We start from the raw sequence: 27,585 nt of genomic DNA on the forward strand, positions 1-27,585 counted from the left end.
GGAGCCCTGCAAGCGCTGGCCGCAGTGCGCTTACTTCGCGGCTTAAAATACACGTATAAAAAGGAGAGGAAGCCGCGGTGGCGGCGGTGTTAACCCGCAGCGGAGCGCGGCCGCTGGGGACGGATTTTTTTATACCTTTGATCTCTGTGAGGCCGATGGCCAAAAACGCGCCTAGGCTTCTTGTCTAGCAGGGTGCTTCCAGTCTTTGAAATTGGACTGGGTTTTTTCTCTATGCGTGGTGTGGGCACTGCTTGAGGCTTTCTCATATTTTTGGATCCGCGGGCAGGCTATAGTGTGAAAGCAATGGGTGGAGAAGTTCAGCATCTGCAGGGGATGCCAGCGGTTCGAAGCAGGCTGGCGTCGTGCACCGTAATTATTTGTGAAACTCCTTTAGAAGGAGGAGGAGGTATGCAGGGGTTGGGAAAGGAAAACCGTACCAGAATTTCAAAGATGTGGCCTGAGGTAACCAGCTAGCTGTAATTTATTTTCCAGAGCGAGAATAATATGAATCTCAGTTTTCTTAAAAAAAGTGCAGAGGAAGGGGGAAATACTGTTCCTCTGTGTACAAAGATATCAAATGTTCAGGAAGTGCATTAGTTTGGGAGATGATTGAAATGGTTTGGCTTTGCCTTGGTTAGATAACAGTGGGCCCAATCCTTCTGCCCCCATGCAATTTCAGATGATTTCACCCATGGGAACAATGCTGTTGAGATGATGTGGCTGATTTAGAAGGGCTTTCCCGGTTACTCGCCTTCCTTTTAGGAAGCGTGCTGTCCTGTGTGAGCCAGTCCGCCACGATGCCGTGCTGGAAGACCAACAGATGCTCCGAGCCCTGTCTCAGTCATCCTTGCCAGTTCTCGGAAGATCTGGATATTACTGACTGAGTCAACGGGACCATTTGCCGAGCACAGAGGTGTCTCTGCATGAACAGGCAGCTGCAGAATAGGACTTTTACACGATATGAAACTACTGGAAAGGATTAACGAAGCTGACTAGCAAATGGCTTTAGTGGCATCTTTACAGGGAGGTTGCAGGGGAATATTACAGTAATGATGAGCAGCATGAGCTCTTGCTTCACCGTGTCTCTGCTGCTACTTTTCTGACTGCTGCTCTCTAATTTCCATCTCTTCAGTAAATGCAAAGCTAAAAGGCTGCTGCTAGGAGGGGTCTGACTGTGGACCTTAACCTTATTCAATAAGTGTTGTCCTTTGCTGCGAGGAGATTTATTTGTAAACAAGCATTATTTGACAAGTGCTTCTCGCAGCGTGTCTCCTTTGCCAGTCGCTACGGAACAGCTCCGTGCCTGGGAATGGCTCACCCTGCAGTACGTGGAGACCAGTGCATGAGAAACCTTGGATGCTGCAGCCCACCTGCCTGGCTGCGTGCGAGTTGACACTTGTCACCAGCTTGGGTTTGAAAAGTTCATTTGGCTGCTTCTGGGCTCTGATGAGGGAGCTTCTCCACTGGGGTTGGTTATTGGGCTGGTTGGGAACTTTACTTTTGCTGAGATGGAGGTAGCCATCTTAGACTGGTGAATAATGTTTTCAAAAGTTGGTGATATTGGGTTTTCTGGGTTTATTTTTAATTTATTAGCGCTCATCCTACTCAGCGTGGTTAAAGAACTAGCCAATACCCTGTGCTGTGTAGGAATGTAGCACATAAGTAGTTGCATAGATGATGACAGATTCTCAGAATCATTTTTTTCTTTACCCCCGTGCATCATGTTTTTTGTTTCTCTAAATCTTACTGTAATCCACAGTGGCTTCGTGGGATAAAATACATGCAGTTAACAGTTCACAGTATGTGATGTTCTATTTTACCTTCTAGTGGAGGGAACTTAGGGGAAAATGCTTTCAAAATCTAGGTTATGATTTGGAGGGGGGAAAAAAGTAAATTCATTGTTTTAGTTCCTTATCATGGAAATAGCTTTTTGTATGGGCAGCTGAGTTGCAGAAGCTCCTGCCATTTTTGCCCAACCTGTATCGCAGATCTGGTCACCTTCACAGATATCCCCAATAATGGATTGAAGGATATGCATTGGGAAAAATGAATTCATTTTTCTTCAGCCTTTCTTGTAACAGCAAAATAAAACAGGGGTTTTTTTAATCGCCTTTCCTCAGTTTATATGTTAAAAGCAAAACATGTAGTGAAAGATGAATGCTCAATGCTATTTCATGCATTTTCAAGTGCTGCTTAGCCATTATTTTTAACTCTTTAGCAGTCTTCATTGTTTAAACCAGATATTTGCTTTTTTTCTTTGAGTAATGTTACAAATTCAGAAATGAGTCCCAATGAAAATATTCCAAAGAGTACCCTAAAAGTATAGTATAATTTTGTGAAGTGCTGGTATTCCAGAAGTGCATTATTGCTTTAAAGTGCAGTCCCTGTGATAGTAGGGTGCGAGAGACAGCCCTGCAATATGCGACTGGGCTTCCTGCACTGCCTTTGGTTTAAAAATGCATGTGTTTTAAATCTTTCTGTTGTAAGTACTAGGGTCTGGGAAGTAGCTTATATAAATTATTTATGTGAAACATAAATGAATGACGGATTTGTTTGAGGACTCCCTCCTTCACCCTAAACTATATGATTTGTTACACATCGCCTGTGGATTTGAAGTGGTTTGCAGATCACATTTGGTCGTCACTTAGATGACCTTAAAAAGTGTTATGTGGGCACGTTATTAAAATAATGCAATGTGTTATATCTGATTGCTTGCAACAACGTAGTTCCACAACATATTTCCATAATTGTAATTAAATACAAAGTATATTTCATTTTAGAGCTTTTCAGACCAAGTGCCGATGAGTCAGTGCTTAACAATGAAGTGTACTGTTAAGCAAATCGAAAGAAATGCAGTTTGAAAGAATGACATTGACTTAAATAGACAAAGGTGAGAAAGACAAAATGGGTCTTTGGGATGTGTTGTATTTGTTTTAAGACTAGAAGGGTATTAATTTTTTTACAAACTCCTGCATTTGGTCCTTTCTCTCTTAATTATTTCAGGGTTTTTTGAAGCTAGCTTTACCTCAATGTATTGTTTTTTTATTTGAATGAATGAATAAATGAGTACAATTAAAGGGGTGGGTCTGGTGCTGGCAAAAATAAAGGAAGGTTGTAATTTGCAAATTATTCATGCCAGAGCCTGAAATGAGCCTACCTGTTCTCAGTGTGTTGACTTATTTGTGTATGTGTTGTCCCGTAGTGGTATATAATTTCTGTGTCATGGCACACTGGATAAATGCATATTTAGCTATAACATCACAATGTTTATCTTTAATTAGTGAATTAAGTCTTTTTCAGGAAGTTGGGGGTTTTTTTTGTGTAGTAGAAGCAGGTGTGAAAATAGTTGTAATTTTCATATCAATGTATTTCAATTAGTCTAATGCTTCAGATAAAAATACACACGATCAGAACATTCTGCTTATTAGGTTGCACTCAGAAGCTTGGCTTAGTATGTCATACATTCACACAGCTATAGCATCTTTTGTAATTCTGTAGGTATTGAGTGCTGCATGCATATGGCTTGTGTATGCAGAACAGGTAAGTCTGGGCACATTTCAGTGTGCTCACAGTGCTTTAAGGAGGCTTTAAGGAGTTATCAGTTCTGTATTTGGTGTATTGGAATGGTTCCCTGTATGCTTTCCATGAGAGCAGAGCACAGCCGCAGTGCCATGTGTTTATTTTACTCACTGGAGCAGTCCCATTAACTTTTAAATTTACTGCAGTGGAATTACTGGTATGAGGAAGGACAGCTCATGTCTAATGGTCTTTTTGGGATCTGTCTGATGTGTGATTTATGGCTTTTCAAGAGGTTTAGAATGACTCAGTCATGGCTTTAAAATGGAACTACTATCCTTTTGACAGTGAAATAACATTTCAAACTCAGCACTTTTAAGTATATGACTAAAAGCATTGCTGCCTAATGATACGTTTTAAAAAGGGAAATAAACAATAGCAAAGATTGACTCCAAGATAGTGCCTATTTCCTTTCAAAGCTTATCTTTAAAATTGTGATAAATAGTAGAAAACAGGCAAACTGTCTTAAACAGTAACTGACTGCTTATAATATGGTAAATGGTGATGCTATCATTTGATGTATAAAGCAGCTATTTGCACATCAGTATACAGAGGGGTCAACTGACAGCTACCATGGGAGGAAGGGAAGTTAGTGGGCTTGTGTGACAGGTTCTTCCCTCTCCACTGTTAACTCTCCCACCATTACCTCACATTTTAGCTCTAGTATACAGTCCATTTCCATGTCTGCTGTTCTCTTTTTGCTAAATAAGAAAACAAAATCTTGCCCATGGTGAAATGTTTATTCTTTGCACTAAAAAATACAAAGCTTTTTGTAGCAGGCTTGAGGGAGGCATGGGTGGTGAGTTGAGAGCAGGATTTCATAACATCTGGCAGAAATTGAAAAGGTGGGACAGCTTATGATGTGATACCCTGTGCTCTGATCTTGCTACCTTTATGCTTTGTTGTTCCAAGATTTTCCATGCTGCTTCTGCAGGAATCCTGGTGTCCAGCATGTGCTGAGCAAGTGCAGAGCCCTTGACCTGGGAAAGTCCAGCTGAATTAGCTCAGCTGAGTGATGTTGTTGGACCCTGTTGTCTTTAGGGTCTTGAGCAGATATGGGTCTGTTAGACCCCCAGTCTTTCTGACTTGGAGCTACATTTTTAGTGGTCCCTTCCTGTAAGTGTGAAATTATGTATATACTTGAGTAGAGATGAGCTTTAAACATTGCTCAAGGATGTCAGGGAAATGAAACTCTGCCCCACAATAAAAAAAAACCAAAAAAAAAACCAACTCTTTTTGCAATTTAAAAAAGTGTTCTCACTTCCTCTTTGGAAATAAATTGAAATCTGTATATGGAATAAGGGTGAGATGAGAGAAACTCCAGATGCACAGATTGGTCACTTTGTAGAAGCACTGAATTTCTTATTTAAGTGCTTGCTTCTATGGAGGAAAGAATATTCACTCAGCTCTTCAGTAGATACGCAACCTACTATAGTCCATTAAAAAGGTTTAAAAAAAAAAGTTGTTCTTATAGTAAAACATTTAAATACAGAATTGAAATCTGCCACAAGTGTTGTACCTTTCTCAGTGACCATAAGTGCTGCTGAGACATGAGGCCTCATTTCAACCAGGATGGACTTGAACTAGGTATTTTTCTTTACTCATTGAATGTTGCAGAAATATTGTATTAATTATTGCATTGGAGTGAACAATTTTTTAATGACTTTCTCTTCACTAAACTGATTTTCTCCAATCTCTGCTAGAAAAATTGCTGTGTATTTAAAAAGCTAGTAGGGAGTTCCTTTTTCCTTTGAAAATACATTTTATTCTTAAGATGTGCCTGGTTTTTGGCACAGGCAGAATTGAGAGCTGGATTGTCCTCTGTGTTCACGTTGTGCCTGTCCCTCACTCTGCTCTGTGACTAGCTGGACATTGAGGTGACAGGTGAAAGCATTTGCTGCCCCAGCTGCTTTCACAGCCAGCTGTATTGGAAAACCTGAGCACTGGCCTTCAGTAGCTTAGTTCTCTCCAGGGATTGGCTACCCTTTTAGTTGTCTCTTTGACCTATTGTATCTCTTACAGTCTCAGTTTTGGTATTTGCTATGGCTTTGGTCAGTGCATTATCTGAACCTCTCCGAAAGGTTTAATGCGCTTATCCTCTTGGAGGTGGAAAGCAATTATCCCTGTCTCCTGCAAGGAAGCTGGTCCGGAGCAGACAGTCAGGAGGAGATGGAAGCACTGTGATTGACAGCACCTGGCTGCTGCTGGGTGTGGTAGGGGATGGGTGGCTGTTTGCAGAGGTGCAGCAGTGTATTGCCTGCTGTGGACATGGGTGCTGGGAGCTGCGGGCTGCCCTGGGCTGTGTGTATGAGCACAGCCTTCCTGTTTCTGCTTTGCAAAGAGGGCTGAAGATACTCTGGGCCAGAATAATTGCCATGGGAACATTCCATGCATGCTGTTTCACCAAGGGTGATGTTGGTGTTTGAGTTGTGCAGCAGGTATGTTAGGAGGACTCTGACCAAGTAGAGCTGCTCAGGTGACCACTGGCTGGAAGGATGAGAGATGCCTCCTGGGGAAGGTGATACAGCATGTACTATGACAGCAGATCTGGGAATACCCCTGTGAGCTGATCTGGCATCCCTGAGGAAGGAGGTGATTCCTGCCCCTTGTCTTCCTGCAAGCTCCTGAGCATCAGTTCAGCAAACTGTGCCTTGGGGGTGTGCGGGGAGAACAAACAGTACCCTGCAGAAGCTGAGAGCTCCTAGGTTTAGGTGGTTGTGTAGCAGGTATTGAACCTGTAGGAGAGAGGATAGAACCCTGGACTTGCAGGCTTTCATGTCATTTTGGTGCAGGGGGCAGTATTGAAGTGGTTTGCCAAGGTGTTAACCACTGGGTTCTCTAACCTGGATCACTTCATGTTAGAAGGAGATCGGAACAACCAGTCTGAACTTTGTAATTCCTAGTGGAACACCTGAGAGGAAATTGATTATTCGGCATCAGTAATGAGCATTTCTTGATGCTTCTGAGTGGACTTGTGGATCACTTCTTAAACTGTTTTGCATGTCCCAAAACAGTGAAAGTACTTGGGGAAATTATCTGCATACTTGCTTTTGTAAGATAATTTCTAAAAAAACCCCAGTCATTTTGGCTTATCCATCTTTGCTTTACTAATACTCACAAGCAATTTCTTACTAAAATGTGTTGACAATGTGCTGTTCTCACTAGCAACCTCCACCCTCTTCCCTTAACAGAAATAGAAGGGATAAACTGTCAACCCCCCTGAAAAGCCAATAGATCATTTTAAACATTTTTTTCTCCCAAATGCTTGCTAAGAATGATGTCAGTTCTTTTATTTTCTACTTGAATGAATTCAGTGGCAGCAGAGTAGTCATTACTGTCAACAGGAAGGCTTTACTGGTGGTGGACAGTGAGGTCTTGCAAGTCCACTGGTAGTGAAAGCTGACAGCCTTGTCAGATCTGGATGTACCTGTCCCAGGTTTCTTCAGTTTGGTTATATGGTTAACAGAATTTGAACTCCATGTCTTACAGGACACCTTTTAGGAACAGAGACCGTAGAGATCATATTGCTTTGAGTTGTTAATTTAGGGAAGAAGGTGAGATTTCATCTCAGCCCTGCTAGCAGGTGTTTTGATTGCACTGAGAAGCTGTTGGGATGCTAACATTGGGCTTGACTTTGTGTGTGCTTAATAAGGTGCTAGCTTTAAGCAGGGTCTTGAGGCAGCTGCCTCCTTCAGCAGCTTGCAGATGCCTTGACAGTGGTTGGAGGCCCTGATCTGCAGGACAGCACTGGTACTTTGTTTCTCCGTGCAGGCTGGTTGTCAGGTTGCAGGTGCTGGTTGTGTGTTGCATTCAGTGGAAGCTTCTTTTTCTTTCTTAGTGGTAAAGTGATACTTGCCCAGATGGTTACCCAAAAAATCAGTGCTGCAGCCAGCTCAGAAATCTGCTGTTGTGTTGGTACAGTGTTGTTTCCAGTGAATTTTATGAGTGAGAATGGAGGCATTTTCCTGGCTTTCTTCACAGCAAATAAACCCTTTTCAGTTAAATGGTGATTTTGGTGTGAATAGGAGTGTTTACTATTAAAGAAAAGCAAACTACACTGGAGTTCTTATGTTTCCAGGCACTTTGGTGTCAAGCTAATGCAATCACTTCTGCCTTTAAGTGATGTATGGTGGGAGGAACAAATGACTGCCTCTTGTTTTGACTGGAAATCTTTGTAGGGAAAAAATTGGCAGTTTTCTGGTTGTTTTAGTGGGTCTGGTTATCGAAGTGAGCTTTGGGTCTCACTCCCTGGTGCTGCAGCTGGTTCTGTGCCTGAGAGGAAAAAATGCAGCCAACCTGAAGAACTTTTTCAAAGGGCAGTATCACTCCCTTGTAAACAGTGTGTTCAAGCAAATTACACATGTAATACACAAATTACTGGATAAAATTCTCTAGTTGATGTTATGATTGCAGTTGTCCATCTGGCCTTAAAAACCTATGAATCTGTGATGCAGATTCGAACATTTTGGCTCTTGCTGTAAAAGGTAATCATGATAACTTGGATCAGAATGAAGCCAACATAATAAAATATAAATCTGCAGTTAATATTAGTTTGCAAGTTCATTAAGTAGTGTATACTTTCCTCCTCCAGTGGGCTATAAATAATAGGTTCTGCTACAGCTTGCACTCTGATGTAGCTTGTTTCCACTGATGGAAATATTTCAGAGGTTCTTGCCTCTGTGTGTTTTGTCCCTGCTCAGTGTAGCTAATTAATTCAAGGCATCTGCTCCCCGATGACCTTGATTTCTTTAAGAGTTTGGTTTTTTTCATTTTTCATTTGTTTTTGCTTTCTTGAGTTGTTTTTGACTGTCACTTGTTGGAGTACCTTGGATATATACTTTTTAGAGAAACACTTGGCACAGGGAAACAGGGAAAACAGTTGGAAAATGAATGGCAACAATACTTCAATAAAACCAGTGGAGATTTATGAAGCAGGAAAACTTTGACTCATGATGATGAAGATTCCTCTGCAGTCCATGTGTCTTGATAGTGCTGTGACCCCTGGAAGTGCTGGAGGAAGGATGGGGATGTATGCATTGCAAGGAGAAACCAGCTCCATTAATGATGATGTGTTGGCAGCTGTGCCCCCTCCTTTGGGTAGAGGGAAAGAGGAGAGTAAAGGTGTGAAGCTTGGTGGAAAGTCTGTGATGCTATTCAGGAGACCTTCTGATGAAGTGCAAAGCGCTGCTGTCACATCTTGTCCTTCACCTTGATCCCCGGGCAGCAGAGCGTTTCACCTCGTGCTTAATTGTCATTGTGTGAGTGTTCCTGTGAGAGGTTTCTCACAAGTTCTTTAAATGCAGTTGTTCCCACAAGATGTGAGTGTTGGGTCAGAGCTGGGGCTACCTTGACCACCCACAAAAAGGTTGGAGCTACATCATGTCCTGCAGAGTGTGTGCAGAGGCGGCCAGGAGCTGCAGGAGGAGCTTGGAGGAGGATGTAGGAGCATGACTACACTTTCTTTCATAACAGACTTCAGCTTCAGGCTACACAAAATAACGTTCAGATTCCTGTTCAATGTGTAGCAAGTTTATTAAAGCAGAGTTTTCCTTCAGCTGTTAAAAACAAAACATTTTTATTTAAGTTTTGTTGTTTAGAAATGTGCTACTTTAGAAATCATGTGATGTTTTGAAATATTTATGCAGGCTATAAGGAAGGTTTCTGTAATTCTGTTTGGTTTGTGATGGAAGCTGGTTTTGTAGGGTCAAAAAGGATTTTCTATCCCTCCTCATTAAGGTATATTTCAGTGAAGTAAAAGAAAATTCTTATGGCTCTTACAGCTTCATGATATAAACTCCATTAGCTTTTGCTATGCTCACCATTTTGCCTGTTCCAGAGCTCTTAGGGTATACTTTGGTAGAGGATGCCCTGTGGTAAGCCTCAGCTTGCAAATGGTGCTGCTGAAGAGCAGCATTACTCTAGCGTATGATCAATTGGAAATCAGCTCAAAGACTATGGCAACTCAGAAGAGTTCAGTTTTTGTATGCCTCCAGAGACTTTGCCCTGGTATAAGCAATGAAGGATTTTCTGGAAGATCTTTAGATACTGAAATGGCAGGAGGATGTGTAGCTGGTAAGATCAGAAGTACTCAGTGTTCTAGACTGTTGGTGGAGTATTTTGGGGTTTAACTTGGGTTTTTTTGCCATTTGAAATTGGAGTGAAGAAAAAAAGATGCTCTAGATGATCTTGCTCCAGTCCAGAGCCAGAGGAGCCATCTCACTTCAGTGGTGTGATCAAAACAATCCATTAATCAGTGGCTTCTACTTCAGGCGTGGTACCATCCTGGCAGGCCTGTCCTGCTTTCTCCTGGGCAAGCTACTGCTGCCACACGTTTTGGGTGGCTGTGCCAGGTGGGGAGCTCTGCTGTGCTCTTGTGGGGTGTTGGTTTAGGTCAGTGTTGAATATCATCAGCCCTGGCATTTCATGTGCTTCCTCCCAGCCACAGTCCCTGTGTAGCCATGGTGAACCTGCTAAATGCCAGTTGTATGAACATGACAAGGACATTTGAGTAAAAAGCTAAATCCAGGCTCCCTCATAGAGATTCCCAAGTGAGAAACCACTATTAATTCACCAGCTAGAGTTCAGGGCAAAGGTTTTGATCACGTCTGTTTTTATTCTTAACTTGATTGTTCACCTGTAGTAACCAGCCTGTCTGAGAACAAGAGTGTATGCAAACTCCCCAGGCTATTATTCTGTATTAAAAAAAAAGAAAAAAAAAAAAAGGCTGTGGTATGACTTTAGACTTAATCATCGTTTATCCTACCCTGAAGGCATGGAAGTTAATGATGATATAGATCTGTGTGGTTTTGTGTTCCCCTTGACTGAGCATTAGAAATAATTAGGGCTTGTGGGATGGATGCACTGATGGTGGAGATGAGCAAAAAATATTATATATTATCTTCGAAGTTTGCTGGCAAAGATACAGGTGCTAAGTGTGTGCTTATGGGGTCTGAGGTTTCTTGCTTGTTTGTTGAAATAAAGCTAGCTGGTGCTGAGGAGAAAGGAAGTGGGAATAAATGAGTTCTGTTATTTTGGAGCCTTTTAAGATTATGGGGCAAGCAGAGGTGCTAGTAATTTCTGAAGTGATTTTTTTTTTCGGTGGGGTTAGCTCTGCAGTATCTCAAGTGCTCCTGAGTACAGCTCTGGCTTATGCCTGTGGAGTAGGCAGTGTTGGGGTGAGTCCAGGCACTAGACAGTGTTGGGGTGAGCTGGCACTAGACCTTTTGAAGTATGGAAACCTTGCACACATAGCTGGAGGTGTTCCTGAATTACCTGCTTTGGTGTCCTGAGTGTTTAGATTACTTGGTTATTAAACAGCCACAGCCAAATACATGCTCACAGTCATCACAGATAGAATAGGGAGGAACTGGTTCTGTGCTCTGAAGACAACCTCTGGTCTCTTTCTGTGTCTTGCTGTGGGTTAAATGAAGCACAATTTCAGATTTTTTTATTCAGGTGCAAAAAAGCTTCATCTCTTTTCAAGTAGCTACATGGTGAATTTGGGAGCATTTGTTTGGAATGGTGGCAGCCCTTCTATAAAAGTCTCTCCTAAAACGTTTTCCTCTGTTCCAGGCGTCCGTTTTACCTGCTGCTTGCGCACTGGTTCTTCCCCAGCCTGGTCAATTAGCATTTTTTTGATAAAAACCATTTCAGCAAAAATAATGTTCCCACCAGGCTGGAGGGTGGTGGGAAGAGAGGTAGTGCTGAATCTGTCTGGGCTCGTGTGGTGGGACTGTGTTCCAGTGACCTCTCTGGCAGTGCAGGACCAGAAGGCTGCCTGAGAGAGCATCCCCAAAGTGTCAGTAGCACCACTGCCACAGGGAACTCCTGCAGCTGGGCTGTCAGAGGAGCCACCCCCCCTTGGAGTGGGGGATGCTGGGGCCCTGTTTCGAGGCCACATTGGGGTGGGGTAGTAACCTGGAAATGATGCAAGCAAAGGACAGACATGCTGGAAGTGCCTGGGGAGGATGCTGATGGGGAGGATGCAGACACCTTATATCTAGATGGAGCAAGCGATAATTTGTGTTTATATACTGGAATTTTGGGGCTTCACAAAGCAAAACATCTTTGTCCTTGGAAGTGGTTTAGGTTAGTGGCTAAATATATTCATCAGAGCAGATTGATGCAGTGCAGTGTTTCAGATGGTACCCTGTGAAAGCAGCCCTGAGCAGATGCCTATGGGGCAGTCTGTGTGTGCTGTGCCTTACAGCCCCTTGGAGCTGTCCAGGGTGTGCTGGGAGCCCCTCTGGTCTCCACAGCAGCCCACACACAGGGGACAGAGTCAAGTCACTTGTCACTTTTGCCTTCCTGGCACATGAATTTTGAGTTACTGCATGGTACCTGGCAAAAGTTGTATTCCATCCTATTTATTTCGCTCCATGCAGAATGTGGGAGGATACAAGAGGAATTGAGTCTTCTAGTATTCGTCTCTGCTAGCTGACTCACTAGTTGGAAAATTCCCACTGACTTGACTTAGAGTTGAATGGGCTGTATTATCTTTTCATATGCAGAAGATTATTTTGAATTTGAAGTTAATAATAGCAATTTTTAAATTGTCATTGATAGGAAGATAATACAGTATTTAGTTGTATCATGTTCTTTTTATGATCTGATGTTCGAATAAAGCACTTTTTCTGCTTTTTCCTTAATTAGTATGTCATGAAGAAGCTTGTGACATCAAACACAGCATCTAATTACATTCATTAGTAGCATCTCCAGGACAAGTTTTAATTAAGTTGTACAATGTAGATCAATACTTGTTTTGCATCCATTGCAACTTAACAACAGGAATATACTGTTCTGCACAGTTTAATTACAGTGACTGGAATAGAAGGAATTTGAGTAAACTTGCCATTTTAGCAACCTCACTAGTGTCTCTTGCTTTTAAAAATAGGATACAGTTATAATATGGGACATGTTATCTATGTGTGTCTTATTTTGAAGACTATTTTAGGGTCATTCTTTTTATTCCAAGAAAATGCAGTGTAGTTCAGGAGCACTTGGATGACAGTGCTTGGCTCCAGCTGGAGCAGGAGAAATTAATAACCATTTTACCTGAAGACTTCATAAGGCGAAAGACTGGGCATAACTGGGTGACATATCTAGTGGTAGGTGATCGCAATACTTTTATTTTGCATGGACTCTGGGGTGAAAAGCCACCTAATTGTATGTTTACTTACTGTGAATATAGTTCAGTGCAGTTTCTGAGTATTGCTTCCACCACGTGTCCTGTAGTTTGGAGGCACTGACAGCTTCCAACTGTTTCCTCTTTTGGCAGGAGAAAGCAATGCAGAAATGAAAACCCTGAGCCACTGAATGTGTTTTGCTCAACATCACAAAAATATACTTGACCAGGCAGAACATGTATGCCTTGTGATAGTGTCCTGCATTAATACTTGCATACATCGTGAAAATATCTGGACAGACAAATCACTTTTAAGATAATTTTTTGCCAGATCTGAGAACTCTGTGTTGTACTTTTTGTGGCTTGGCCTGGTTTTGTGTACAGGGGACTACAGTAGTCAGCCTTCAGTGTGGTAGAATGATAAAGACCAAATTTATTTAGAGAACTTTGGTTTTTTCCAAACTAAATCGGTTGTTTAGTCTTCATTTGTTTTTAAATACTCCTTAATATTTTAAATCCATATAGTGGATTTCTTACTCTGCCTCTGTAAATGGTGTAACCCTGAGGGTTAGTTATGATACCTACCTGCCTTCTTCATACTTGTCCATGCAAGCTGTTTGTTTCTCTTCTAAAGGAAAGAGCACAGAGCCTCCTCACCCTTTTCAAGCTTGTTCTTGGTCTAGATCATCATGTGCTAGGAAGTCTTGAAATTCCAATTGCCAAAACTTCCAGTGGGATTTTTAAAGAGCATGCAGGGTGCAGGTCAGGAATTGAACACCCAGGAAAATCACTTCCTTTTCAGGAACAACGTGAGTTCAAAAAGTGAGGTATTATGCAGACAAATATACTGATAGAAGTGAGTGTTGTGATCTGATGAAGTGTGCTATTAAGGTAGACAAAAGTTGCTCCTAGGTTGAGATTTTGGATGACAGTTGATGGTTCAGAGACAAGCTTCTGACTTGGAGGGTTAAAGCCCTGGGTGCAGGAGGTGAAAGTTCAGCACCAGAAGCTGCTACAGTTTTTCTTAGCTGAGTTAAGTTTGTGTTGATGTAGTCACTTCTCACTTTTTACCCAGTATTTCAGGTAGCAAGAGAGGAAAGAAATGTTACAAGCTTGGGAATAGTTCGTTTGCTGTTTAATGTAAATTGTTGGTGCTTGTGTGACTTAACAAAACTACTCATTAATTTTTGTGTGTAGAAGAAAAAAGATCCCTTGCATAGCTTATAGTGAAGATGTCAAAGACTTTGGAGAAAAATGTGGAAGTGGAAGAAAATAACAGATTCCTGATGAGAGTAATACTTGCACATATAATACTCCAGAAATTAAATTCTTGTTTTGTTCTTGTCTTAAGGGCCTGAATATGCCCAAAATACATGCCACCTTAGAAAAAATGTGTGTATAAACATGCATAGATGTTTGTGAGTGTATTTTTATACCTATGTACTCTGTGTCTTACATATACACATATGCACACAGTGTACATGATGTACTTGTTCCACCCAAAAGATCAGGTCCTAAGAATGTGAAGGATCTGGATTTTACAGAAGTTCAGTGCATTTGCAGCTTGGTTTCTGTGGCAGATCTCAAAGGAATAAGCTAATGCATACATAGAATTGTTCTCATTGTATGACCTCATTGTTAGAGGAGTCACTGCATTGTTATTGTGCTTTACAGAAATCCAACTTCCTTGGTTAATTATAAACAATCTGTTTACCAGAGCCACCCATACCTTGAAATACCTACTGAAGTTTGTAATCCGACCATCTTCTTTAACTGTTTTTTCTTTTATTTTCAGTGAATTTACTGGACTCACGTACAGTAATGGGGGATCTGGGATGGATAGCCTACCCAAAAAATGGGGTAAGTCTCTGTTATTGTTTGCTTTCTCTCTCACAGATTATACTAATCGTTTCCATTCAGAAAGTAGACTACTGGGTTTAAAAACTCTCTAGAGGGATTTGTCGGCAATGGAGGGGAAAAGAAATAAATAAAACAACAAGCTGTGACTGAAGAAATGGAGCTGTGTGGCTAGGGGATTGATTTATTTATGCAGCAGAGCCAGCCACAAGTATTAAAAAATAATCATGAGTCAGCCTCCTCACTCCTCCCCCCTCACCAAGAAAATCCATGAGGTTATTTAAATTTCTCTTAAATTATAAATTCTTGGGTTTTTTTCTTGAGCCTTTGTGGTAAATGTGGAATACAATGTTTTGTAAGTTAGCTTCTGAAAAGCAAGATCTGGAACATGGCTGTTAGCTTTAAATGAACAAGGCTGTTCACAAATACGTCTCAGATTCACTATAAAGTTCTGGGACCTGATAACACTGAAACAGGAGCTGAGTTCTAAGCACCTTGAAGAGCCTCTGTCCCTTACCATTACCTAAATGAAGAGCTGTTCAGCCTCAGGAAGAGACAGCTGAAACAGTGATGTCTGTAAGTGAAGGGAGGGTGCCAACAGGACGGAGCCAGGCTCTGCTCAGTGGTGCTGAGCAATAGGACAAGAGGCAATGGGCAGAACCTGAGGCAATGGGCAGAACCTGAGGCACTGAAAGCTTCACCTGAACATGAGGAAGAACTTGGTTATTGTGTGGGTGACCCTGGGTCATTGTGTGGGTAACAGGTTGCCCAGAGAGGTGGTGGAGTCTCCCTCACGGAAGATACTCAAGAACCCTCTGAACACAACCCTGTGCCATGTGCTTTAGGATGACCCTGCCTGAGCAGGGAGGTTGGACCAGATGACCCACTGTGGTCCCTTCCAACCTGACCCATTCTCTGATTCTGTAGCTGAAAGAACCTGGCCCTCCTAATTTGATACTTGAAATAAGTGGTGGAATTTAGATGCATTGATACCCTCCAGTATGTCTGCTTGACATGACTGCATCATGTGAGCAGGATGTGGTTTTTGGTCTTTGGTTTGGGGCATCTGCAATGGCTGTACTGTGACAGAGCTTTGGTACAGTCTTGAAAGGTTGATTTCTGCACCATCCTGGGTATTCCTGTCAGTTCCTGAAAGCCATGAGCACTGTGTGAGGTAAGAAAGCATCCTAAGTCAGAGATGCTGCATGACTGAGCCCTCCAACAGAGCAAGTCTCAGGAGTGTGTTATTCCAGAGTTTTAGTCACCAGATGAAACAGACTGAATAATTGTCTTGGACTCCAGTTGGGTCGTTATAAAGATGGTGGCAGGGTTTAGATAAAATTCAGCCAACCTTGAAAAAAAAAAAAAAAAAAAAAGACAGTAAATTAAAGTATGTCATTCCGTATATTCTGTGTGGATGAAAGGTTGTAGAAATAGCAGCCTCACTCAGACAAGCTTCATGTGTATAGGCACAGGTTACAGCAGGGATGTGAGAGCTACACAGGGATCTGATTTTATTTTCAATTCAGCCCAAGATCTAATCCTGTTACGGTTTTGTCTATAACTTTTCTTTTAATCAATTGATTTAAAGCTGAGAACAAAATTTACTCTGCTTGTATTTTTCCTGTGGTATAAAGAACAGTTCTGGTATATCCTAATGCCCTTAAAAAGAATATCAGCAGAAAAACAGATAGGGCTGAGAAGTTCAGAATACTTCTGATTCTGTATGTATAGATGAGTAAATCAAAAGCTAACTATCCCATACGTAAGCTGCAGTTGTATCTTTTCATTATTTAGGGAAACCTTTCTCTATCTATAAGCTCGGTTTGCAAAGAGCACATGGAAGTACACTCATGAATGCCAAATTAAAGGTTACTGATTCAATAGGGAGAATTATTTTTTTCCCTTAATTAACTTCTACTTTTTATTTAAAATGAATTAGGCAGTTGCTTTTCAAATTTCCAGAAATCTCTTCTTAATCTTCTTTGTTTTCATGGGACATCATAAAAATCCAGGAGGTTAGTTCAACCGTCTTTTTTTTTTTCACTAATATATTTTCAGTATTTTATAAGCACTAAAAAAGTCTTCCCAGAGGTACTTCTCTAACTGCTATATCTGTTCTGCAATCAGCTACGCTACAGTTACACACTCTTGGCTTAATTTTTTTACAAGATCTACCTAACATAAATATTTAAAGCAACTCTCACTTCAGGATTTGAATTTGGAAAAGGAGGGAGCTTTAACTGACATCAGAGACAGGCATTGCCATGTGTTTTGAGGCATTCTCATATGAATTTATTATCTCAGAATATTCTCCTAGGGAAAATTTTCAAGGTCCCTGTATCAGTCTGCACAGTCCCCCATCAAGGAAAGGAGCAAAAATGTCAGGGTGTGTCACACTTTGCAGCACCACAATGTGTAGATACAAACCATGTTCTGAAGCAAGCTTTTTGATGCATGGTGTTTTATTATTGCTGTGAACAGTATCCTGTGGAGTGTAGTCACTTTTCAATGGTGGTGCAGTTCCAACTGAAGATACATTGGTACTCTTCAGATGTTGCTGCTTCTCCACTTGGTTTTTATTATGAATCTTAATGGAACTTTCGTTCTTCCATTCTACTTTTCGTAGAACCACAAATGCTAGAAGTAGGAGACTGTACCCGGGCACAGTTGCAAGTGTTTAGTCTCTGGCATTGTATGGGAGTGCTTGGGAGAAATTATCTTCATATCACAAAGGCTCAGGCTGGTAGGTTTTGAAAACAGATTTCCACATTTAAAACAAACAAACGAAACCCCACAAAAAGCCCCTACCAGGACAATTGGGGTAAGAGGTCCGGGCAAGCCAAATGAACTTGCTTTTGGTAGATCCTTTGTAGATATCGTAGTCTAAACATCTGTTACAGCTGTGTGCCATGTTAATTTTTGTGTATTGAATCTTTAAGACATTCCATGCTGCAGAGAGGTCTAGCTGCCCTTGTTCAGTCTCTTGTTCACCTCATTTTTGCTGAACACAATGGGAGCATGTGATCTAACTTGGGAAATGAAAGCAGCATTTTATGGGGAGGAGACTGACTCTCCAGCCTGGAAACAGATCAGGCTTAAAAGTAGACCTGTTTTATGCCTGTCATCCCAAATGAAGAAGCACTGCAGCTGCTTAAGTCCCCACAAGATCAGACCTTGATCCACTGCTAAACAGTGTGTGCTGGCTCATCTTGTGAGTAGTGGATTTTATAGGAAGGGAGAGGAGCACTTCAGTCAAGGGTGTCCTCTGAAGAGCTTTGGCTGCCGAGGCACTTACTTGGTGTGGGTTTGCATGGTGGCCATTATCCTTGCAGCCTGGTTGGCCTTCAAATTCCCCATGCACAAAGAAGGTAAGAAAAATGCCCCTCTTCCTTCATAGGGAGTATTGAGGGATGAATAGAAATGAGATGACTGAAATATGCTATGGCCAAGTAGGGTTTTGAAACAATGCCTCCTGGTGTGAAGAGCCAGCTGTTGAGCAGGAAAAAGTGGTTTTGTATTTCTGCTGCTTTCCCCTGAAGGATAAGTAAGTTGCAGTAGTGTGGCTTCTGGCTTCCCTGTGTGCATTCAGCAGCTTTCAGCAGTTGTGCAGTCAGGTCTTAAACTTGCAGTTTGTCTGCTAAAGCATAGGCAAAGTTCCTGTGAAGTCCTCATGGCCATGGAGCTCAGAAAAGGGACTCTCTCCCTGCCAAAACAGCATGGTCAGCATGGAAAGTGCTCCCCTTCTCACACTCAGGTTAGGGATTGATCCTGTTATTACATGCCAAAGGGACAATTTTGACTTTTTTTTGCAGCTCATATAAGTTTGTTTTAACTTGAAGGAAGTTACTGTAAGTACCAGAGGCTATATCAGGAAAGTCTGGTCCCTCTTGTGTAGTAAGAAGCCCTCACAAGCACATGAACAAAACCAGTCAGGCTTTCTGTTAAAGGCTTGTACAGCAGGTCTGCAAAATCTTTCACCTCTGGACTGACTCCTGGGACACTGCTTAGCATTGCCCAAACTGGGCACCTCCGAGGTTTGTGTGTGCGTTGTGTATGGCTGTGACACTGGAGAGCTGTGACCTGCAGAAACTGCCTGTACTGCTCTGTGCTAAACACACATTTTTATCGTGTGGGAGCTCGCAGGGGTAGGAGCGAGAGTAAGTGCTGGGACAGAAATAGTCGGGTGAGGTCAGGCAGTGGCTGTAGGCTGCACTGCCTCCTCTTCCTCCCTTGATCTGGCAGGAGGCTGTGTCATGCATTTCAACTCGCTGCAAAACCATAGCAGAGAGGGGCAGAAGCTACAGAGCACCCTGCAAACCTGTGCTGTTCAGTTTTACTTGGTCTGGCCAAGTGACAACCAAGTCACTTTTAACAATATCCAGATAGTTGCAAAAGTTGCTGATAATAATAAAATCTTTCTTTAGCTGGTTTGATTTATTTAGCAATTATGTCTGATTTTTGTTGCAGTGGCTATTATAGGGCTGATTTATTTGTTTCAGACCCTCCCTCCTTTTACTGTTACTTTAAAACTTTTCTTTTCAGATTAGAAGTACTCTTTTTCTGTCCAAATCAGAGTGCCACACACCTGCTTTGCTTTTGTGTAAAGGGTTTTCTTCCATCTCCTCCACCTCCCATTGATTTCCCTGAACTTCCTCTAGCACAGAACAGGAAAGTCTCTGTGGTCCTTGGGGTGTTGGCTCTGTGCTGTGGCTCATTGCACAGCTCCTTATGATGGCTTTTTTTTTTTTTTTTTAGGCTCAGACTGGAAAATAAACATGTCCTGAGGAACCTAGTCCTGTGGAGATGTTCATTTTCTGCAATGAATAAAGAATTGTGAGGGAGCTAGATGAACAGCAAGAGGGAAAGCAGTTGCCCCTCCTTTGGGTGGTTACTAAGGCCAAATACTGAAAGTTGGGGGTAAATTCAGCTACACTGATTCTACAAGTTGGTTCTTATTTCTGTAGGATATTGGTGGGCTTGATTTTTTTATTTGGTTGATTTGGGGTTTTTTTTGGTTTGGTTAGGTTTTGTTTTTTCTGAGTGGCATTTCTGGCTCAGTTTTTTGAGGGCAGGTACCCTAGGGTGCCTCTCGAAAGTTAAAAATAACAGCAGTTTTAGATTCCTCAGCATGGTTTGGGAATAGATTCTTGTTGCTCTCTGTCAATCCTAGTTTAGATAGAGATTTAACACAGGAATCCTGGATTGGAGGCAGTGCTTGCCCTCAAGGGATAGAAATAAAATAAAGGGGGAGGGATAGGGGGTAGTGAAAGGAGAAGGAGGATTCTTGGCACCATTGAGCTGTGTCATGTAGTTATGATTATAATTGGCATTTTCAGGGCAGTACTTTTGGCAGCCTGTGGGGTTTTTTTTCCTGCAAATGCTGCTGCTCGTCTGTGACCAGTGTATAAAAGGAATCAGAGGGATCTGCTCTGTGGTTTAACCCCAGCCAGCAGCTAAGCCCCCCACAGCTGCTTGCTCACGCCCCGCTCCCCAGTGGGATGGGGGAGACAATCAGAAGGGTAAAAGTGGGAAAACCCATGGGCTGAGATAAAGGCAGTTTAATCAGTAAAGCAAAAGCTGTGTGCGCAAGCGAAGCAAAACAAGGAATTCCTTCCCCTCTTCCCATGGGCCAGCAGGTCTTCAGTCATCTCCAGGAAAGCAGGGCTCCATCGGGCATAGCTGTTACTTGGGAACTCAGAACAACATCACTCCGAACGTCCCTCCCTTCCCTCTTGTCCCCAGCTCTATATGCTCCATATGGTATGGAATATCCCTGAGGTCAGTTGGGATCAGCTGTCCCAGCTGTGTCCCCTCCCAAGTCCTTGTGCACCCTCAGGCTTCTCGCTGGTGGGGTGGTGTGAGAGCCAGAAAGGCTTTGACTCTGTGTAACCTCAGTAAGGAAAACATCCCTGAATTACCAACACTCTTTCCATCACAGATCCAAAATACAGCCCATACCAGCTACTATGAAGAAAATTAACTCTATCCCAGCCAAAACCAACACCTATGCTAACATGCAAGAATGCAATGAATACGTTAGCAGGAAGCATGATGGAAATAAGTAATACAGAGTAGCTGAAAAAAATGTTAATGGCACCCTAAAAGCCTGCAGTTTGGATGCTTTGTTTATATGGAAACATTTTTGTACATGCACAGTTTAGTAAGAAACAGTACTGCACATTCAAGGGTTTGAAGTAAACTGAGTAATCCAAACCCAAGCAGCAGTACTTTAAGTGTTCTGTTATATACAGAATGAAGGAATTTTACATGAACAATATGTGGGATGATGCTGAGCCCAAGAGTTGAAACATACGGGGTTTGTTTCCCCACTAGAATTCTTTAAGGTAATATGCGGTATCTATATATATGTAAACTTCTGTCCTCTGTGACCCTCTTTCTGGTTCTTCATGTCCATGGTCATTTTTACTTATCTCGTGGGGCCATGATGATGAGTTTCCTTTTGGTTGTGCTGCCTGCTTGGTGTGCCAGAGGCACGCATGCTTCTCTCATATAGTGTAATTCCAACAAAAGAGCTTGAGTTTTGGGTCTGAAAAGGCACCAGAGGTTAATGATGCAGTTGTAGGAGACCCTTGTGGTAATTAACTGTAATTAATTGTGTTTTAAAGCAGAGCTGACTTCATGTTTCCGACTCCGAAGGCTCCAGAGTGAGAAGGAAGATGCTGGAGTTAAAGGGAGTAGGGCACTGCTATGAGAGGTGAATTTGGCCAGCAGACTATGGTCCAAATTGGTCGATTTCCCTGCTGAGTTGATGGCTCTGCCAGTGCTCATAGAGCTGCATTTGTTTCACAAAGCTTGATTATACCAAGCAGGATCTAAAGAGATCAGCTTTGCAATGGGGAGATGCACCTTGTGTGAGAAGGCTGATGGAGTTGGGTGTAGCACAGAGTATTGGACTGGCCCACAGCCACCAGAGAGGAAAGGAATAAGCTTTCATCCAGGTTTGCAATGGGTAGGACAAGAGAAACAGAATTTGTTTCATCTAAACCGGTTCAGGTTGAATTTGATGGAATGTGCCTCCTGCTGGTTCGTCTGTGGGGCAGATGTGGGATTTCTGTCACAGGAGGTCTCTGACAGCAGGTTGGACTGTCTCTGCTACTCTGGTCAAGCAGAGTTTGTCTCTTCTGGAGGAACAAACCAGGTGATTTGTTCTGACCTATTGCAGCCCTAAGTTTGAAGCCCTTCTGTCTGAGAGCTTGTCTTGACTCTGTCTAGGGTGAGATCTGTTTCTGTTTCCCTCTGAAATTTGGTGTAGGGTTTTTTGGGGTTTTTTTTTTTCTTTTGTTCTGTTTTGGGTGGGTTGGTTTGTTTGTTTGGGGGGGGGGGTTGTTTTGTTTTGTTTTTAATCTTGGCCTAAGATAAGGTTACTGTTACTTATTCAGCAAGCTGCATTTAAGATCCACTTTAGATACCTGCAACATATTAGCTGCACTGCTTTTAACCCAGAGTACCCCATGCTAGACAAGAGTTCTCATTGTATAGCCTTGCCACTTTATTAATGTCCTTTCTCATGTCTCCTATCTGTAGTTTAATATTTTCACTCCATTTGAGACTGCTCTTGTTGTCCTGTCCTCTTAGCTGGCTGCCCTTTGGTTTGTGTGCTATTGACATAAATCAGCATTTATTTGGGGGCAGCATCTGGTGAGGTGTAGGTCTTATTAAAGGAGGTCTAAAATGCCTAGAGTACTCTAAGGTACTGTAAAATAAATTAATACTAGTGAGATTAAGAATAAAGCAAATCTTTATCTTGTCTAGAACTGTATTACTGGAATAATATATTCTATCACAGGAAAAAATAAAGGTTGATCCTTCAGTATATCATCTTGTAAATACTGTTGCCAGCATTAGGTTCCTCCACACAGGCTCATTGGGCAAACAATAATCTCCTTTCATGCTAAAATGTCTTTTTTTTTTCTCTGGTGTCTAGGAATTACATTGGGGGATAAAAGAGCTTTGAAGAGCTTTATCTTCTAAAACCATTGTTTTCTTTGTTACTTTTGTGCCAATTTCAGAAATATTGGTATCCAACAGTTAGTAACCATACAGTTAAAATGTATTAACATAGTGCTGTCAGGGAAAATTTGAAACTATACAGAATAAAATATTACCATTACAGAATGCATATGCAACAGCCCTGGGTTTATAAAACATGCACTAGGATTTCATAGCTTATATTTATGAATTTTTGAAGTATATTTCTTACTGCTTCTTGTGCTAAATATATGTATCTGTGAGTTACTTATCACTTAATTGCTTAATCCTTTTATAAAACTTGAAATGCACTGGCCCCATTTGACAGCATATATTTTGACTCAGGTTAATGGCTTTTTTTTGGTGACTAAATTCAAGAATGCATTCCTGTTTCTTTCTCTCAAAAAACACTTGAAAAAAAGAATGCTAGCTTCAAAAAGGTAAACACATGGTAGGTGTGTCCAGAAGGAGAACATTTTAAATGCAGAATTCCTGAAAATATTGTTAAGATGGAAGCTGCTATTTTGTCTTCATGGCAAGAAGTTCCCTTCTGTATACACAGTGAATGAAGACAATAAAAATTAGAGGGCTTATTTGAAGACCCTTCACCTAAGTTGAAACCTAGAAGGAGAGCTTTCTGATTGACTGTTGTTTACTGCACAGTCCTCATGCGTGGTTATTCTACTATTAAGAAACAGTTCAGCAGCTGAACATCTAGGATTGTTAGAACAAACTTTCATCCATTTTTCAAGTTATTATTGGGACTCATTCAGGATTTGCTTGTCCTGATCAGAAAAAACAGGGTGTTTCTCAGTTGCTGAAGGCTACATGCACATAGGAAAGGGGAAGGTGGGACTGGGTTCTTGGATGTTGAAAGAAAATGCCAGTGTTTTATTTGGAAACTCTTCTTGTCCCAATATATTTTGGGTTGATAGTCTTAATTTACCTTAAAGCATCTTCATTTTGAGGGAAAAAGCATGCTGAACTCTGTGATTTTGGATATGTAACTAAAACAGACAGTAGGCATGAAGTCTGTTGGTTTAATATTGAGAATACTGTAGCAAAACAGATTGGAGATTAAGTATGAGCAGTACACCTGGACGCAAACCCATACTTTGGAGGCTTTTGTGTTAACTCTGCTCCAAAGAAAAGTGGTAGCTCCTCTCACAAGCCTTTAGGCTCTTCAACATGAGTAATGAAGCATTGTTGAAGAGAATGTGGGTGACACCTGGCTATCAGTCATCTCTGCAATACCACTGTGATATTGTATGCTGTCAGGCTGCTGTGATTGATTGGCTGTACCCCATGGGATGAACAGTGAGTAGGAAAGAATTGCAGAACATGGCTTGGCTGCAGCTTCCTCTGCCAGGACAGAGGATTTGGGGGCGAAGAAAAAAACCCTACCCAGATCATCTCAAAAAAATAAAAGACTGCCATCCTGAGGGGAGTTGTGAGCATTTAGGGTAGAGAGCAATTATTTCTTCCATGTGTAATGGGACATCACTGATTCTTAATTCCATTTCAAGACGATTTACTGGAGACACATCTGTGATGTAGTAGTGACTTATAGTTAGGAGTGAATGATAACTTGCATGTTAGTTTGATCCTCACATACCCCTGTATGATCTTAGTGGTCTGAGAAAGGAATAATCCATGGACAAGTTGCCAGTTAGCTGCAGGGAGGAGGATTGGGCCCTGGGGTTGGTAGGGATGCAAGCTCCCCTGAGACGAGTGGGGACTGTGGATCAGCATAGTGTGATGGAGGAGGAGGAGATGAAATTGCCTGCTGAGCTGGGGATCCCAGGGATCCCAGCTCAGAGAAGGGCGGTGATGGCAAGGAATAGAGATTGCTGGTGGCTTTCTGAAGCGTGGATCTGTCAGATCAGGCTGAAACATCCACACAGTCCTTTATTTGCTTTCTTTTGCTGCTTTCCAGGAAGGAAAGTATTATTAGATACTTGGTTCTTGCCAAAATGCTTTGATAAGCATTTAACTTACGTCTTCTTATTTATTGCTCTTTGTGATCATTACTCAAGCAAGTGGCAGGCCACTCCTTTGATTATATTAAATTCTTGACTTTACAAAAGGAAGAGTTGAAAAAAATCATTCAAAAAAACATATAAAAAAAAGTAGATGTATTTAAATTGCTAGAGAAGTTCTCCATTACTAAAGCCTGGATCTTACTGATTTCCATGTATATGAACTACCTATATATTGAAGCATATAGTGTCCTGTAGATCTGTTACTGGTGCTGCATTAAGATAAACCAGAATCGTGTAAAGATGTGTGTTTTCTGTGGATAATTGCCCTCCTTGGGATGCTTTCTTGCAAAGATCAGAACTTCTGGCTCTGAAGTGGGGGGAGGACTGAACTTTTATGCTACAGAAATCCGCATTTGACTTCAGCAAAAATATTTTGGGACAAGTGACCTGACTTGCCTTCAAAGGTCTTCCTATAACCCCAATGATTCCTCTCATAATATTGACAGTATTGAATGTGGTACAGAAGATGCAGTTATCAGGAGAAGATGGCGCTGGGTATTTCTTGCTATGATTTAAGATATCATTATTGTTAATCCATTTTCAGTTTTGTCCTGGTTGTGAGAAAGAGCTGCTTGGTGTTCCACTTGTGCAAGTCAGCCTCTCCCCTGCCTTGCTTAGGCTGTGAGGTGGACCAAGAACTGGTGTGAGTGAGGGCAAGGTGGGAGAAGTGGTGATGACAGGAGTTCATAAAGTATTTATTTATTGAAAGTTCTCTTTAGAATTAATTGATTTGGTTTTTTTAAGGTATTTGAGTTTTTATGTGGTGCATAGGTGCCACTACTTCTGGGATGATAACCCCAAGACCTGACTGTACTTAGGAGATGCCAAGTGTGGGGGAGAAATTGTCTGTTTCTGAAAAGGAGGATTTAAGAGGGGTTTTTTCCCTCCAGCTGTTTAGAAAAAACTAGCACCTTCTGTCTGTGTTGGCAGCCTTTTTCACTGGCACCTCATATTGTAATTTGGAGGGGGGGGAGGGGACAAGGGCAGGGGGGTTGTTTTAGCATATTCAGCCTGCAGACTCCAGGTACAGCACTGATGTGATTCTCCTGGTTTCCTGCTGGAGTCTGGAGGTCCTTCTTAAAGCTTGCCACTTAAAGTTGAGGGTCATCAAAATAACTTGTGCTCTGTATGATGTCTGCTCAGTGTGGCTTGCTCCCAGTTCAGTAGAGGATAGCAAAAATGTGACCTTTGGTCTTCTGTTCAGAAGCCTTGGGGGTACTGAGGTTTGTTTTATTTTAGCTTTATTTGCTAATAGAATTGAATTGAAAGATACACACTAGAGAGCTTTGCCTTGGTTTCAAACCTCCAAACTGGTGGGCTGTTGGGGCTCCTTGCAAGACATAATTTTAAGTGGTTAGAATTGTAGGGCATATACTGACTTCTTTAGTTAGTTGCAGTGCAGATGTAAAGTCAGCCCATAAATTGTAGCCAGTGTTGTGATTACAAATCATTACAATAATGTGAGATTATTCAGTTTGTCACAAATCCTTCTAGACTACACAGTTAAAGTCATAACCACAAGTATAATCCTGTAAGACAAAGTTATTTCATTACACAATCTTTGTCTGGTTTACTGTTCACTTTATTTGATGCCAGATTGAATAACTGAATGTTTCTGTGTAGTTAACTTCAGTGGCAACACATATACTTTTAATATCTCTGCCAGTTCTGGAGTTAATTTTGCAGTCTCGAAATTACTGATATTGATTAATATAGTAATTAGGCAAAGCCTTGATTTTCATTCTAGTGATGGGAAGATCAACTTCAAAATGATGAAGTTTTAGAAAAGAATTGCTAGTTACGTCCATCACTAGAGCTGTCCTGTCATATGATCAGGAAATAAACGAGTTGTGATACTGGTACATTGTTGGGTAGGTGACTGGAAGGAGGTTGGTGCTTTCTTGCAAAAGCAGTGACTGTTGTCACTCTACAGAATTATAGTGAGGCGTGGACAGCTGCTGAACAGGAACAAAATGAATAGTTCAGTTGGGAATGGATTTCAGACCATATCAAACCTTTTTGTACAATTTCAGATACCCATCTTATTTCTTATGTGGTACTTGTCTCTTCCTGGCATTGTTCTGATGCTTCCAGTGCAAAGGAAACTCCAGTGGGCTAAGGAGCAACTTATGCCTGTCGGCTAGAGCCCAGTGACTCAGTGTGTCAGAGTAATTCTGATAAATACCCAGACTGAGATAATCAAAACCCGTCCAGGGATTACATTATTGTCCTACTTATTAATTTTAATGATAATTGAATATCCTTGCCAATTACTCAGGTTGTAAGCTCAGCTCCCCAAGCCCTGTATATTCAATTTCAAAACACTGCTTCTTCAGAGTCTGGTATATGTACGTCGGAGGGGTGGTCTCGATGTGGACAGAGTACAGATAGGCAGGAGCTACTGTGTCCTTTGGAGTCACAGTAAGTCTGGCAGAGCCTGTTTCTCAGAGCTGTATAAGTGTATTGACCTGGCAAATGTCTTTAGCCCCCACGGGATTTGGTTATGGTGCTGCCTGTGTAATATTTGTAAAAGGCTTTTGCTGTGAAGGTGTTGAAGGGAAAGCAGAGAATCTTAAGGAGCCCTTGCTCGGTGTTTGCAAAGCTATTTTGTTTGATGCCACTAGCCCAGGTAAACCTTTTGGACTTCTCTGTTCACTGCCCCTTTTGAGCACAGCACTATGGAGGGATTTTTTGCTTGCAGGGGTATCTCCTCCAGTGCTAACCTGGGGTGTTTCTCAGCATTGCTGTTTGCAGAGGCTGACCTTGCTGAAGCTGGATGTGCAGAAGTCCCTGTGCATCTCTCCAGGTGTTGCAGATGGTCTTTATCAGAAGCCAGAATCTATGTTGAGGTTTTTTTGTATGAGGGTAGCTTTTCCCAAACTAATTCCCTGGTGCTTCTGGCTGTGCTGGAAGACTACGTAGTGTCCCCATCAATCAAGGGTAAAGCAAGCAACTAAAACCCAAAATGGGGACTAATGCCATTGGTGTTCTGTG

At 41.8% G+C, this 27,585-nt stretch overlaps 1 protein-coding gene across 17 annotated transcripts in view; it reads left to right on the forward strand.

Moving 5' to 3' along the window:
* EPHA5 (EPH receptor A5) overlaps positions 1–27,585 on the forward strand; it is a 208,324-nt gene that overhangs the window by 12,729 nt on the left and 168,010 nt on the right. For 16 of the 17 annotated variants that reach the window (XM_069013426.1, XM_069013425.1, XM_069013428.1 and 13 more), the window contains one exon: positions 14,496–14,560. In XM_069013426.1, coding sequence (XP_068869527.1) covers positions 14,496–14,560 — 65 coding nt within the window. Of the gene's footprint in view, positions 1–5,989; positions 6,015–14,495; positions 14,561–27,585 lie in introns of those variants that run through there. The other variant, XM_069013427.1, reaches the window with a different exon arrangement.

The sequence above is a fragment of the Aphelocoma coerulescens genome, chromosome 4 (assembly GCF_041296385.1).
Source record: "Aphelocoma coerulescens isolate FSJ_1873_10779 chromosome 4, UR_Acoe_1.0, whole genome shotgun sequence".
NCBI classification, from domain to species: domain Eukaryota; kingdom Metazoa; phylum Chordata; class Aves; order Passeriformes; family Corvidae; genus Aphelocoma; species Aphelocoma coerulescens.